This window comes from Abramis brama (assembly GCF_963993115.1).
Source record: "Abramis brama genome assembly, chromosome: 6".
Taxonomy (NCBI): Eukaryota; Metazoa; Chordata; class Actinopteri; order Cypriniformes; family Leuciscidae; genus Abramis; species Abramis brama.
Window position 1 is genome coordinate 19,658,749 of NC_139968.1, and position 15,882 is coordinate 19,674,630.

A 15,882-nucleotide genomic window follows, 5' to 3' on the forward strand; every position below is an offset into this window, starting at 1 on the left:
TAACGCGCCGACATATAGCGCAACTGCGCCTCAGGCGACCCGAGTTCGATTCCCAGCTCGAGGTCCTTTGCCGAACCCCTTCCCCTCTCTCTCCACCCCACGCTTTCCTGTCAAAATCTCTACTGTCCTATCAAATAAAGGCACAAAAAGACCAAAAACATAACTTACAAAAAAATTAAAATATTGGCCTTTTATCAGTTATTGTCCATGACGTGAAAATAATGATCGGCTTATCGTTTTCGGCCGTTTCCTGTTGGATGCCGGTTCCTCCATTTTGTGAATGTTTTTGCGTATGTCACTAATCATCATTCGTCTGGATTTCTAGAACTCTCCGAACAACATGACAGGTATGAACAATCCCCCAGGGACTCCGCGGGACGACGGGGAGATGGCAGGCAACTTCTTAAACCCATTCCAAAGTGAAAGTGTAAGTTCGCGTCTCACCGGCCCGCTCTGTATCTCTCCTCCCCTGCTTTCCTGTTTCTAGGGGTGCAACGGATCGTAGTTATCCATACGGACCAGACCCACATGTGATTCGCGGACTAATTGCAATGGTCAAACATCACAGAGTGAAAATGTATCCATTCAAGCACAAAAAGAGGTGAAAGAACACCGAACTGATCCCTCTTTCCTGTCTCCTTTCACTTGAACAAAACTGTTTAAATACTCATCTCCGCAAGTTTTCTCGTAAACACAGTCGGTTATGGCGTGATCGTTAACAGTTGAGAAAGAAATTGGATGTGTATCAGTATATTGGATCAGTGCATTCGGTCTTAAAGTGACAGCGGCCTATAAATACGTCTGCTCCTGTCTGCCCCCCTCCCCCCCCATTTTTCTTTTTTGCCGATCTGAAAAAATGATCTGACGCGTGACTCAAATACCACAATATGATCCAAACCGTGAGCTTTGTGATCCGTTGCACCACTACCCGTTTCACACGCGCATTATAATGTTGTAATAAAACATAATCGGACGATATTTCTGGTTTTCGGTTATGATCTCAACTTCATTGACTCATTTTGTCCCTCCACTTTCCCCTTCCCCTCTTCTCGTTGCAGTATTCACCCAACATGACGATGAGTGTGTGATTCTTCTTTTTTAATTTTTTTTTTTTTTTTTTTTAACCCCACCCCACTTCCTGTTCTCCTCGTCTCTGCTGCGTTCGGCATGTTGTTGTTTTTGTTTTAATTTTATTCGCTCGATCTTCAACTCCCCACAACTCCCCTCAAACACTCTGGGTTGGCGCCCTTCAGCCGGTCGGCGTGGCCACGGAGCGAAGGACGCCCGGCGCAAAGCCGAAAGGACGCGGGCCTCGGGTCACGGGAAGAGCCTTCTGACGGGACTCGTCCTGCCTGCCGGGCTTCGTATCCGGACCGGGCCCCTCGATCGAACCACCGTGTGTGTGTTTGTACATGTGCGTGTGTGTGTGTGGGACTGTGCCAGGAAGACACTTCATAACTAGCTGCTCATCAGCATTGAAGCTGGTGGCTTTATTTCAGACCAGTTTGATCATTTCTTTCGGCAATGAAACACTGAAACTAGTGGTTGTTTGATTGCTGTGTACATTTTAAAATGGAAAAAGCTAAACTGGTGATGCTAGGGGCAGGAATGGTTTCATATTACTATATTTGTATATTATTGATAATATTATTGTTATAATTTTCATAATTGCTATGATGATGATGATGTACTCATAATTTTATGGATTTTCCTGTAAAGGGCACATTTGTATCTCAACAACATCAATGACAGAATAAGCACACATTCAAATGCACAATGACACTTCTGTTTACATGATTTTAGGTATTTGTTGGTCTCTTTTGTTTGAATTTTGTGTCTTTGCATATACCTCTTCCTGTGTTCTTCATCCAACTGATGTCATCACTACCGAGATGGACAAGCTGAATTGTGCGTCAAAGTGGCTGCAATCACTGGTTTAATGCACCCGTCGGCACTGTATTTAAAGATTGGAGTACATTTCAAAGTCTACAAGGGTGACGGTTTCATATTCACTGCCATTGCGTGTTGCTCCATCCTTGGCTTGGTCACAAACAGCCAATAACGAATACATTTTTACCATCCGTTCTTGATGATTTTCCGCCGATACTTCATTGTAATTTTGCCACTACGTGTTTGCCACGTTGTTTTGCAAGTCTTTTTAGAAATATTACCCACGTGTTTGTAAAAGTAGTTGGACGCAGGCTGCTCTTACAAGCACGAGTTTCCTTGTGCTCTATAGTCCCATGTCTGTAAATATAACTTTTTTTTTTTTTTTTTTTTTTGGGGTCATGGACCTTATTGATATTTTCAATACACTTCTTGTCTGTGAAGCTCATGTGTGGTCCCATCTCTTTCTTCAAATGAGGTTCTTCAAATGTAGAGTTTGCGGGCAACATGCTTGTGGTACAGTATGAGGATTTTGATCATGGCAAAAGAGGGAAAATCACATGAAAAGATGTCTGGGTCACATTTTACCCCTCAATAATGAGTAAAAAAAACAATTCAATTAAGTGACCGTTTTTTTTTGTATTATGACATTTGGACATGACAATTGAGTGCATTTTCCCCATTTTCCGTTTTTTTAATTTTTTGTGACTCACTGAAAAATGCAAAGTTTTTTTTATAATTCAGCATAAATATAAGGAGTACAACAAATACTATCATGTTCTGTGAATATTTTGCCTTTTTGGCATAATAAAAAAGGCTTTTATTGCTTTACAGTATATACTTGGAATGGAATGTGCCTATTATGAAAATAAAATTATAAAAAAAAATACTGTTAAAAATAGATTAAACTATTTTTAACATTATTATTTAATATAGTAGTAACTTGGTTAAAATGTAAATGACTATATTATAAAATATATATATTTTTGTTATAAATAATTATATATATATATATATATATATATATATATATATATATATATATATATATATATATATATTTTAGCAACAATAATAATTTTCTTTAATTTATTCTGAATTTGGGGTGAAATATGACTTGGACAGGTTTGGTGAGATTCTCCTTTGTATATAATTGACACTTATTTCCATTTCATGCCTACAATTATTTAATAGTGCTTCATCACGGGATATATGAATCAATATTTTGGGACATTCAGAATCACTCGACCTTGCCAGCCCAGTTTAAAATGCCTTTTGTCCAGTATTAAGGATATTTTGGTATATTGGCCATCTGAGAGAACCAGGCTCAGCGTCCTGGTCAATTTTGAAGGGATTTCCATGTTTGTCTGGTACGCAGCCCACAACCTTTCTTGACCCTCACCCCTGACCTTTGGTTTACTGTAAATACTGTAAAATGCATTTTGATATCATTGACATGTTTTGATATGTCAGTCACAACCAATGAGTACAGCTGAAAATAAGTTATAAAGAATCTGTTTGTGTTTTTGTATTTTAAAGAGATGCTTTTGCTGTAAAAAAAAAAAAACCTGCAGGTCGATGCTCACCCCTATTGTAAATCAAGTCTGCAACAGGCTTATGCATTTATTTCTTCGTAAATAACAATCAAAGCTTAAGTTCCTCAAACATTTAGTTTGCGTGACGGAAATGGCTTTTGATACTGAACAGAATATCGAGTCGGTTTACATCAAATTATAAGGGTTCTAAGGATGAAATATATAAGTTGCTCAACTGTTGGCCATCTCTGCACTTCTGTTGTGATGTATAATATTGTAACATTAGAAAGACGTTTGAGAAGAAAATGTGTATTTTGAAGCAGGAAGGGTCATGGGAGGGAATGACAGAAATTTCTCCTGTAATTTTACATTGTCCTTTCTTGCGACATGGCAGTATTCAATATGAAGCAGTCTGTCCCTTTGGGTTTGCTTTGTATTTTATAGTAGGGTAGCTCAGATCTTTGTCCTAGGACCTTAGGTGTCTTGTTGTAGGTAAATATGTCCTTTGTATGTTTCTTTATATTGTAAAGTTTCTTTAGACTGAGAAGAAAAAAAAAAAAACAGAAAATTTGCTTATCAAAAAGAAATGATTGCATCAATAATAAATGTAATTTGATATTTTTATGTGTTTCAGTTTTGTTATTTGAATGAAATAACAAACACCCCCAAAAATATTAAATAATATATACATTTATATATTATAAAAATGTTTAATTTATATTAATATGAAACAATCATTTTAAGCATTAAAATTATATACATAAGTGTGTGTATATATATATAATTTAATGCTTAAAATTATAGTTATAAAAAATTATATTATATATATATAAATTATATATAGAGTTAGTTATTATTTAATATAAAAGTCCCCTGCAGTTATTGCAGCGACCTTGACTACATGACTTTTATTTTGTACTTGTCACGATTGACCGTTGACCTTTACCCGGAAGTTGCACAGATTGATCTTGTTTTGTTGTCAAAGTTGTTGCTGCGCAGCTCCAAGCAGATTGCGGTAAGTATGCTCATCTCTTTTCACGTTCACCACACTTTCAAAACATATTACTGCACATAAACCTTTAATCGAAAGTTGTGTCTTCTCACTGTACGTAACGCAGTGAGTTGTGGCGCTTGCAGAGCGCGAGCTCGTTATCAAAGTTGCTGGAATGTTCTGGAAAAGCTGTAATTTCTGCAAATAATTGCTGCTTTAAAAAAAAATTTTTGGATGCATGCTCTCCCTCTCATAATTACACACAAAACCTCTAAGACCTTATTAAATAAAGGTTTATTGCTGTCTTAAATTGCAGGAATAAATTTCACTCTAATTACAACAGGACAAACACACTTATAAGATGCACATTAAATTATCATTTGTATTAAATTGTGTTTAAATTTATATATTTTTAATAATAAAGTTTTAGCTCATTCTACAACAATTACGATTTCTTCAAACCAGACCGTGTTGTTGTTTTTTTGCTCGTGTACCATAGTATAACGAGTACTTGAAGTATCATATAAATACCATGGATTGTCAATGAGGTAATTATTTGTTAGTACCATAGTTCCACCACAGTATTTTTTATAAGGGTGTAATTAGCCTATTCACACTTCTAAGTTGCACATTAATATATAATTTAATTTCAATTTGGATTAACCGTTATATTAGTATTCTATGATAAGTAGGGTTTCTTTTCCAAAATGTACCATGTTAATACCATGTTTTTTTTTGTGTTTTTTTTTTTTCATGTGGCGAGTATTTGGAGTATCGCATTAATACAATGAATGAAATGTAAATACACTCTAATCATTCCACAGTGTTTTTTTTTTACAAGGGTTCATTAGCCTATTATGTAATTTTTAACATTTTATATGTAAATGTTTTAAAAGTGATTTGTATTCTATATGATCATTTATTAATTTGAAAGGACAAATAATTAATTAGTCTTTTTGTTTCTGGAGTTACTTTGATTGAATTGGAAGTGGAATAAACAATATTTGTTCCCAAAAATTCAATCTAGGGATGCAGTTTCTTCGACGATATCTTGCTGAATGCTTTTGGGAGTTGAATGCCAATGGGAGTATGATAAACACTTTACACAGTCATTTTTTAGTGTTAAAAAGCAATAAATAAGCTTATATAATATGCACAAGTAGAAATGCTTGTGAAATTGGTAGATAAAGCTCAACCGCTGTTGGTTTATTATTTACAGAGATTGTTGGCGGCGAATGTGTTTGCTGATTTTTCTAGATTTTCACTGTATGTTTAAGGTCACGGGTTGACCTTTTCTCTGAAGATTTGCAAAAAAAAAAACGTTGAGCTTATCCTAGAAACGCATGTAAAGTAGTGCATAAAGGTGTGTACTGTGTGTGCTAAACAATAGGTGGGAGGAAACATATTTAACTGTGAAACACAAAAGGAGATGTTTAGTTGTGGACATTTAAAAGTAAATTGAAAACGCTGTTTTTTGTCTTTTTATGGAGCTTGATTGTTTTGGTCACCATTCACTTTCATTATATGGAAAAGAGCAGCTTGGATATTCTGCTAAACATCTACATTAAGGAAACTTGTTATTTTTCTCCTGTAGAACGTGAGTCCAGATGGCCGACGGTGAGGTTGTGAATGGCTCTGCTGATAACCAGGAGGTGGCGCCGTCGGGTAAGAAATCTGGACGTGCCTCGCTGCTCGACAGTGGTGAAGACTTTGAAATGTTGGAAGATGTGGAAGAGGATGTGGACGACGACCTCCCACCTTTAGAAGACGCAGGTGGAGGAAAGAAGAAAAACAATCCGACAAAAGACGCTACAAAAGCAGACGCGTGTGCCGATCAAACCCCTTCTGCAGAACCAGAAGAGTGGCTGGATGTTTTAGGTACGTTTATTTTGGCAGCAATACCGTAATTCATTAATTAATGGAGATGAACTCTATAATGGGCAAATATCCAGACCGATGGCGTAGTTAAGCACATTTTTCACAGCATAATGCTGAGTGAGTGAGTGGAGGCGGGGCTCATTTGCATATCAATAGAACCGCGCATACTAAATAAGGCAATACATTCAAGATATCATGTCTAGATGGTGGAGTGAAGTAGCCTATGATGGTGATTTTTAGCTGGTTTTAAAACATTTTCTGTTTAAACGCACAGGAAATGGGCAACTCAGAAAGAAAGTTCTGGAACCGGGAGCTGGTCCGGACAGCAGACCCCAGAGAGGCCAAAATGTCACAATTCATCTTAAAACCAGTCTTACTGATGGAACTGTGGTAGAAGAGCTGCCAAACTTATCTTTCACTCTTGGTGATGGGGATGTCCTCCAGGTATTATTGTATTATATTGTATTATATGTTTAATTTTTAGAATATTGTATATATTTTTTTCTTCTAAATATTACCTATATTATACATTTTCATATATGTATAGGCCCCTCAGTTATGATGATTAAAATGATTAAAACATATGTTGTTGTTCCTGTTTTACTTAGGGTCTGGATCTCACTGTACAGCTGATGGAAATGGGCGAAAAGGCTTTGATTGAAGCGGGTGCTAAATACACGTATGGTGCCCTTGGCAGGTTAGATTCTATATGTTATTTTTTGAAATTTGATATAAAATTGTAATGTTTAAAATTATTGTTTAATATTTGTATAATAAAAGAAATGCTTTTAAATGCAGCCTTCGTGAGCATAAGAGATTTTTCAGAAACGGTAACAGTTTATATAGACGGTTGCGAGCAAAATTATTCACCCCCTGGAGACTGTAACAATTTACAAATGTAAGCTTTTCTAAAGATACAGAGTTTAAAAAAAAAAAAATGCATATAATAATTGAATGGCAAATTAAAAGTGATAATATATAAAATATATATATTGACTTAACTTGACTTTTGGGGGTTGAATAATTTTGAACAATTTTCAGAGCCAATTAGATTTTTTTTTTTTTTTTTTTCATTTCTCATCAACTTAACGTTCTCAGAATCACTCAAATGTGTATTAATAATCTTTCTACAATAGTTTACTGATGCCTTTGTTTTCATACAAGTTTATTCTTGGCAGCAAAATGTCTTGCAGGTCAAGGGGGTTGAATAGTTTTGATTGCAACTGTATGTGACATCGTAGCAATATTGCGTTCCTCTGTTCTGTCAGCTCTACTCCTCCTGTGCCTCCTGATGCTGATCTCATCCTGGAGGTGCAGCTGTTGTCGGCAGATGACGCCCCAGACCTGGAGCTCATGCCGCCCTCGGAGAGAATCAGTTTGGCCAACAGAAAGCGAGAGCGAGGAAACGTCCACTACCAGCGCGCCGACTACGCCTTTGCCGTCAACTCATACGGAATCGCGCTACAGATAACTGAAGCCAGTTTCAGAGGTGATACTGCTTCATTCCTGATTCATTTAGTTTATTTCTAAATACATCTGCAACACGTCTGCAATCATTTGGTATATTTTAGTGGATATCAGTCAACAAGAAGAGGAAGAACTTTTGGACATGAAGGTGAGATGTCTTAACAATATGGCCGCCGCTCAACTCAAGCTAGACCACTATGAAGCCGCACTGCGCTCCTGCGTCTCCGTCCTGGCGCACCAGCCAGACAATGTCAAAGCCCTGTTCCGCAAAGGCAAGGTTGGTTTCCTGGGTTCAGATGCGTATCATTTTCACTTACTCTCATTAAATAGTAATGCACTCCTGGTTTTGGACACAGCGAAAGCGAGTTGTTCGGTCATTTGGTTCCATTCAGGTTTCTGGCCACGGCAGAGGGGGGGGAAAAAGAACAGCTTGAGATGTGTTGAGATTAAAAAGTGCTGACATGTGTTTGTGTCTGCAGGTACTGGCTCTGCAGGGCAAGTTTGCTGAAGCCATTAAAACACTGAAAGGGGCCTTGAAGTTGGAGCCAAGTAACAAGGTAACACAAGGGACAATTTAACAGAACCGATTTCAGTAAACTGATATCGCAGCTGATAATAGTTTTATTTTATATTTTATTTAATATTATTTGTTTATTTATATATTTTATTTAATATTATTTGTTTGTTTATATATATATGTTATATTTTATTTAATATTATTTGTTTATTTATATATTTTATTTAATATTATTTGTTTGTTTATATATATGTGTTATATTTTATTTAATGTTATTTGTTTATTTATATATTTTATTTAATATTATTTGTTTGTTTATATATTTTATATTTTATTTAATATTATTTATGCTTATTTATATATTTTATTTAATATTATTTGTTTGTTTATATATTTTTATATCTTATTTTTATTTTATTTTGTTTGATTTATTTTATATTTTATTTTAAATTTGATCTTATTCATTGAAATATTCAGAGAAATATTATATTTTATTGTATTTTTATAATACATCTTATTTTATTTGTATCTTATTTGTCTCTGTTTTATTTTATCTAACTTTTTTCCTTTTTTTGTACATATAAATTGTGCTATTGAAAATTGGTATCTGTTGAAAACTTATTTTATAAGTTTAAAATTAGGTGGGAGAATTATAAAAATTATAAAAATTATAAAAAAAATGTATTTTATTTTACTAATATTTTTTATTTCCTTTTATTTTTCATTAAATATATTCTGGTAAATTGTGTTTTATTGAAAATTGGAATCTGTTGAGAACTACTATTTTATTTTACTAATATTTTTTATTTCCTTTTATTTTTCATTAAATATATTCCGGTAAATTGTGTTTTATTGAAAATTGGAATCTGTTGAGAACTAGCGGTACTTGTGTAACAGGTCCAGAAATGTGCGTTTCTCATTATAACCTGCAGATGGAACCACAGACCCCCAAAAATAGCCTGTCTGCGCACAGTACAAATTGTTCAAAAACTCCTAGGATCGCATTTCTTTCCGTGTCTATAAATAACCGGGTCCCTCTGCACACTTGCCATATCTAAAGCAGTGTTGGCCTGCTCTGCTTACACAGGCGGACGGATGAGGTTCCCTGTGTCCCACCATCTGACAGCTCCTGACTGCCGCGGCTTTCTGCTGTATGACCAGCCTGCCACTGCCAAGCCACCTACGTCTGCACATTTACACCCCTCTCTTCTCATGTGACTGGCCTTTACAGAGGCTCCAGTACAGAATTCCTTAATCCACTCTGATCCCATCTCGTCAGTTCGTCTTTACCCTACTTGTTTTAGTCATTAGCCAGTAATTCAACTTTGGCGCTAATTAAACTAAATGGCAGGTTGTCATGGTATGTTTTGACTTTGACTCCTGAAAGTCTACATTTTAGGTGCCATTCACAGTCCTTGCTAATTAACAATAATGACAATCTTTGTAATTAGCAATAATTGTTTACCGTCATGTTTTGAGCTGTAATTTTGATGTTTGTTGGTTACTGCTTTGATTTAGCAGTGTTCTTTTATCATAATGCCAATTTTTCGTTTGCAAATGAATCATTCTTTAAAACAAATTGATAAACCTTTTTTTTTTTTTTTTACCAGTCAATAATATGATCGATTCAGATTCACTTGAAGAATTTACACAACTTGAAAGAATCCATTTGTAAATGAATCGCCTTACATTTGTAGTGATGACTCCAAATTATTTGGTAAACTAATAGTCTATAACCTGAACATAACAACTGTTTTTCAAAATTGCATTCGCATATATTGCCTGCACAGTCATTGGCTTAAACCAGAGTAGATCTAAACCTCTTCACTCAGCCATGGAGTGAATGAAGCTCAGGGGTCTTGATTATGAGGTCATATAAGAGAAAACTGACAATGGAAATGTGTGTGACCCATCCATATAAAGGCACGTTTCTTCAGTACAAGATGTTTTCGCTTCTGCTTTTGTCTTCTGTGGCATTGCAGCTGATTTATGGAAGCATGTGAATGCGGTTTTAATCTTGAATTGGTTTATTCTTGAACTTTTGTGTAGGCTTTTACTCAATCTCCAACAGCATTGTCATGTTTAATCATTTGCGTACCGCCCAAATGTGTTGGTGTGCTGCAGTGAGCAAGTTTCATCAGCCTGGCGATTACCCCTCACACACACACACTATTCATTCTCTCTGCCCTTTTCTCGGCAGACCATCCACGCTGAGCTGTCGAAGCTTGTGAAGAAACACTCTGAGGAGAAAGGAGCCGAACAGGCCATGTATAAAAAGATGCTGGGTAACCCGTCAAACGCCAGTGTGCAGAAACACCGTGCCAAGTCCTCATGGGTGAGAGCATGAACTGCCCCTATTTAAACTATTTAACACTATGCACTGTTTGTTTATTTTGTTATGAGGTCACATATCTGTTTACTCTCAACAGGAAGTGGGGTTTACAAATGACAAAGTGCAAGTTTATGCCTTAACCTGTTAAAGGGATAGTTAATACTTTTTTTTTTTTTTTTTTTTAAATCGGTCATTGTTTTATCACCCTCATGTTGTTCCAAACTTGTACGTCGCTATTCTTAAAGGGGTGGTTGAATATGCTTTCACTTTTCTAACTTTAGTTAGTGTGTAAAGTTGCTGTTTGAGCATAAACAACATCTGCAAAGTTATGACGCTCAAAGTCTTAAAAAATCACTTTTTAAGGACTACAACAAATGGCTTGTAGGGACTACACGACATTCCTCCCGGGTTAGTGACATCATGAACCCTAAAATGTACATAAACCCCGCCCCGGAACACGATTTATAGATTATCAAGACAGAATATGCTAATTAATGACTAGAAGATAACTACACATAAACTACATAAATTCACCAACTAACCATTCAGAAACGTTGTCTACATGTTGTCACTTCTTCTTGAGTCTCTCCATCTTTCTGACTTTGGATTGAACATAAAAGGCTAAAAGTTTTTTAAATTTTCAGTGCATGTCTGTGTGAGGTAAAAGGACACAAGCTGTTGAGGCTCCGCCCTCTGTACTGGGAGCAGCAGCTCATTTGCATTTAAAGGGACAGACACAAAAACAGTGCGTTTTTGCTCACCCTCAAAAAGTGACAATTTTAACATGCTATATAAAAATATCTGTGGGGTATTTTGAGCTAAAACTTCACAATACACACTCTGGGGACATCAAAAACGTATTTTATTCGAAAAGCGCATTATACCACGCCTTTAACATTGAGCATGGAAGGGAAATTTTATAAACTTAACGCTGAGAATGGATCATTGAGTTTGTTAGTGAGTCTAACCAGATCAGTCAGATTTATGAATGAATTTATCAGCCCCTAAAGGGACATGTTAATGCAAATAAATGAGATGGGAGAAAAAAATTATGTTTAAATGCTTTTGCGTTTGCTCACAAAACTTTTGTGTTCTCGCAAAAGTATTGCATTTCCCCAAGAGCTTTGCATTCTCTTGCAAAAATGTTGCGTTCTCCGGATAAACTTTACATTTTCTTGCAAAAGTGTTGTGTTCCCCAGAGAAACGTTGCGTTCAATAGCAAAAGTATGGCGTTATTTAGATAAACTTTGCGTTCTCTTGCAAAAGTGTTGCGTTCCCCAGAGAAACATTGCGTTCTCTCGCAAAAGTGTTGCGTTCCCCAGAGAAACATTGCGTTCTCTCGCAAAGCGTTGCGTTCCCCAGAGAAACTTTGCGTTCTCTCGCAAAAGCGTTGTGTTCCCCAGAGAAACATAGCGTTCAATAGCAAAAGTATGGCGTTATTTAGATAAACTTTGCGTTCTCTTGCAAAAGTGTTGCGTTCCCCAGAGAAACATTGCGTTCTCTCGCAAAAGTGTTGCGTTCCCCAGAGAAACGTTGTGTTCTCTCGCAAAAGTGTTGCGTTCTCTCGCAAAGCGTTGCGTTGCCCAGAGAAACTTTGCGTTCTCTCGCAAAAGTGTTGCGTTCCCCAGAGAAACGTTGCGTTCTCTCGCAAAGCGTTGCGTTCCCCAGAGAAACTTTGCGTTCTCTTGCAAAAGCGTTGCGTTCCCCAGAGAAACGTTGCGTTCTCTCGCAAAAGTGTTGCGTTCCCCAGATAAATTAAATTCTCTCGCAAAAGCTTTGAAATCGTTTTCCCTCCAATCTTGTTATTTCCATTACAGTTTAGCGGGGAATGAAAGAGAATGAAAAATCATTAAAATATACATTTTCTCCCATCTAATTTTTTTTCCTTTCACCATGTCCTATTAGGGGCTCTGTACAAATAATTCATTTGAGGCATTTATTTTCAGTTATCTTGCTACAAATCGGCCTTAATGTTTTATTGACGAATCGAATTATTCTGATTCTCCAGTTTACCTCAATGACTCAAACCTCACTGGAGCAGAAAATGAATAAGCGAATAAAATATTCAATTTTGATTTGTTCATCACACAAAGCTTTCAAATGACTTGAGAAGGGACAGAAAAATAAACAGGTTTAAAACCACAGGGTGAGTAAATAATGACCAATTTTATTTTGTAATATTTCTTTTAATCAAGTATTTATCTTTTTACAGAGTCTCAGCTGGAAGTGGCTTTTTGGGGCTACAGCCGTCGCGATTGGAGGTGTAGCTTTGTCGGTTGTCATCGCAGCTAGAAATTAACCGAAATTTACTGTGACATGATGGATGACGTGGTGCTCAAGACTTTGAGCATGCCAAGCCCTCAAAACACCTTACTGACCTTTTATAAAATATAAGTGAAAGTGAACTGGTTGTAAGTTCTGTTGCCCTCCATCATGCTTTAGAGGTTTTAAATGGTGTTCACTTTTTACTTTCAATGCATGAAAGATCAGCTGGGAAGAAATAGATGTGAGAAATATTATATTATTCCTATATATGTACAGAAAGGATCCTAGTTATAATGAAGAAATGTATTGATGTACAGAATGATGCTCTTCAGGTTGTTGGACACAGTTGTGTTTTGCTTTAGAACTCCGACTACAAAAAAACATTTGTGAAGTTCCGTAATCTTATTTTGGTGAACTGAAACTTGCTTGTGAACAGTCTTGAACATTCAAGAATATGATTGTATGCCTTTTCTTTTGCAGTATCTACAGGTGTCTTTAGCTTCTGATGCAAAAGAAAGACAACACTATTTTAAAAGTCCTTACACTGATGTGGTACGTTTTCACACTTTCTTCTTTCATTTATAGGCTCCAAAATATCCCTGGGCCGGTGTTAAAGACGTAAAATGTCTGATTCTCAATAATATTTCCATATTTTCGTGACCAAACACTGCAAGGAAGGTCATACGGACATTTTCGGTTGATATTTTTCAGCTTCTGCAAGAATTCTGTGCATTTAATTTGAATTATTTATTTAGGATGAACAGATGTTTGTTGTCATAATTTTTTTCATTGATCCTTATGTTGATTTTGTCAGTTCCCCATTCCATTTTTTGTAGTATTGATAACTTCCAGCATTCCCCTTAAAGTTGTTTTGTAAATCCTAAAATATACTTTTGCACTCTCTGTTCATATGGTTGAAAATAAAGTGATTTCTTGAAAATGTTTCTAAGAATTCTAGATTTGCATCTACTGAAAATATTTTTGGTTGAAATGAAAGGTAACAAACTGTTAACATCATAATAACAGTAAAATGGTTCTTTGCACGCGCTGTATTATTAACTACTATAATACACATTTATGACGTATGGATTCGATGTGAACGTTAATGAACATTCTATTTAACACGTGCGTTCTGATGAAATGAAGAATGTATTTGAAGTGCATAACATCCTCATCCCTTTCGTTGTAGTCTTGTGGGGCATTCCCTATTCATGGGGGGTTTTTTCAGATCATTGACGTTATTCTGACGCAATTCTGAGTGAAGCGTTCGATCCAAAACCTTCCCCCACCCCCAACCAAGAGTTTTCCAGTGTACAAAAACACTGCCAAACATGATCAAATCAAAATTGCTAAACATATACGTTTGTCTTATTGTTGATATATATTTGGAAAATAAAGACAAAATAGTGCTTCAAAGCTCTTTCTAATGACGCCATTCATCTGTCATTTCTAGCGATGTCCAGTGCATGAAAGAATTGTTCGTTCGAGTCAGATCTTTTCAGTGAAACGGTTCGCAACGATTCGTTCATTAATTGGACTGAATCTCGAGTCAATAATTCTTTCTCAAATCCACTCACTCAAAGAACTATAAGTAAAAATTAAGTTACTTTATTCGCCAACTATGCTAAACTTATGTTTATGGCTTGATTGTCTGTTTTATTAATGTGCATAACAGCGACTTTTGAACTAAAAGTAAATCAATTTTAGTTTTGTGTAGCCAATTATGTAAATAAGATTTAGGATCTAAACAAGATCTAAAAAAAAATCAATCTCAGCAAAAATATGAATCGAGACATTATAAACGCCCTTAATAATAAAACACAATTGTTATTAACAGCAGTATGTTCCTGTGGCTTTTATAGCTTTTTTAATTTATTAAACCGTACAAAATATCAAAGCATTAAGGCAATACAGATAGACATGGAAACAACAAAACAAAGAAGACGAAAAGATACACAGATACAAATGTGTTGCGTTTTTAGAGCTTGTAATATATCAGTAATCATAAAAAAAACAGCAGAACCGTTTTCGAATCGGTTCTTTGAAAAGATCTGCTCGAAAGAACCGAATCGCGGAAATGAGCCAGACTTCCCATCACTGGCCATCCCTCTCATGATTACCCCGAAGCCACGCCCCCTTAAGCCTGTACGTAATTCAAGCCTCATGAATAATCATACCCTTCCCTCACTCGAGCTGCTTGTTGCGTTCACGGCAGAGGCGCGTGAGCGTGGTGGGAAATGCGAGCAAGATGGCGGCGTTGAAGGAGGAGCAGTGCTACGGACTGTCCTGTGGAAGAGTGAGCAATGGCAGCAACATCTCCGTCTATCACGTCAAGCTGACTGACAGCGCGCTGCGAGCATTTGAAGACTACCAGAGCAACAAGGTAAGACGCGCGTCGACCGCAACGCGAGACTGGATAAACATTGCTAACAGGCTAACAGTGAGCAGCAGCAGGCGACAGTTATTTCCCTGCCTGACAGCAAATCACCCTCTCAGCTGAACAAATTCCCCTTAAAGCGACCAGGAACTTTGGTGTAGCAAACCAATCCCTGTCATTTGCTGTCGTTACCTTCCTTATTAACTAAGCACTTCATACACTAATGAAACCATTAATTAAACCTACAGCAGGTAATTAAAAAAAAATGCATAACTTGTTATATGTTGGTCTGTTGGCGGACAGTCTAGTTTGGTTTAAAGCAACTGGGTTCACAGGTTCTTGGAGAACCTGGAAATGCCTGAGAATTGTAGGATTGCGATTTACAGGTCTGGGAAAGTCATGGAAATTCCAATAATGAATAGACATTTTTTTTCCTAGTTATGTTGGCTCTCAACCAGGGGCCCAGCAAGGGACCACAAGATTACTTAATTGCTAAGTTAAAGATCATGAAAAATTAATCCAAAAGGTTGAGAGGCACCTTTTTAATGTTTCAATTATGCAATATCAAATGGAACTTAATATGAAATGCACTTTTTCAGACATGTGTGTGTGTGTGTATATATATATATATAT

At 36.4% G+C, this 15,882-nt stretch overlaps 3 protein-coding genes across 3 annotated transcripts in view; all 3 read left to right on the forward strand.

The window, feature by feature from the left end:
• The window catches only part of ssbp4 (single stranded DNA binding protein 4), a 67,078-nt gene extending 64,743 nt beyond the window's left edge, over nucleotides 1-2,335 (forward strand). The window contains exons 17-18 of the mRNA XM_084116608.1: nucleotides 326-427; nucleotides 1,059-2,335. Coding sequence (XP_083972734.1) covers nucleotides 326-427; nucleotides 1,059-1,088 — 132 coding nt within the window. The 3' untranslated portion in view covers nucleotides 1,089-2,335. The remainder of the gene's footprint in view (nucleotides 1-325; nucleotides 428-1,058) is intronic.
• A 2,013-nt stretch (nucleotides 2,336-4,348) lies between these two features.
• Nucleotides 4,349-13,816, forward strand: fkbp8 (FKBP prolyl isomerase 8). The gene is made up of 9 exons (XM_084116061.1): nucleotides 4,349-4,437; nucleotides 6,008-6,291; nucleotides 6,566-6,735; nucleotides 6,900-6,988; nucleotides 7,560-7,780; nucleotides 7,863-8,035; nucleotides 8,238-8,315; nucleotides 10,476-10,610; nucleotides 12,820-13,816. Exons 2-9 carry the CDS (start codon nucleotides 6,021-6,023, stop codon nucleotides 12,904-12,906), a joined length of 1,224 nt encoding a protein of 407 aa, XP_083972187.1. The 5' UTR covers nucleotides 4,349-4,437; nucleotides 6,008-6,020; the 3' UTR covers nucleotides 12,907-13,816.
• A 1,227-nt stretch (nucleotides 13,817-15,043) lies between these two features.
• The window catches only part of ell (elongation factor RNA polymerase II), a 30,088-nt gene continuing 29,249 nt past the window's right edge, over nucleotides 15,044-15,882 (forward strand). The window contains exon 1 of the mRNA XM_084116607.1: nucleotides 15,044-15,255. Coding sequence (XP_083972733.1) covers nucleotides 15,121-15,255 — 135 coding nt within the window. The 5' untranslated portion in view covers nucleotides 15,044-15,120. The remainder of the gene's footprint in view (nucleotides 15,256-15,882) is intronic.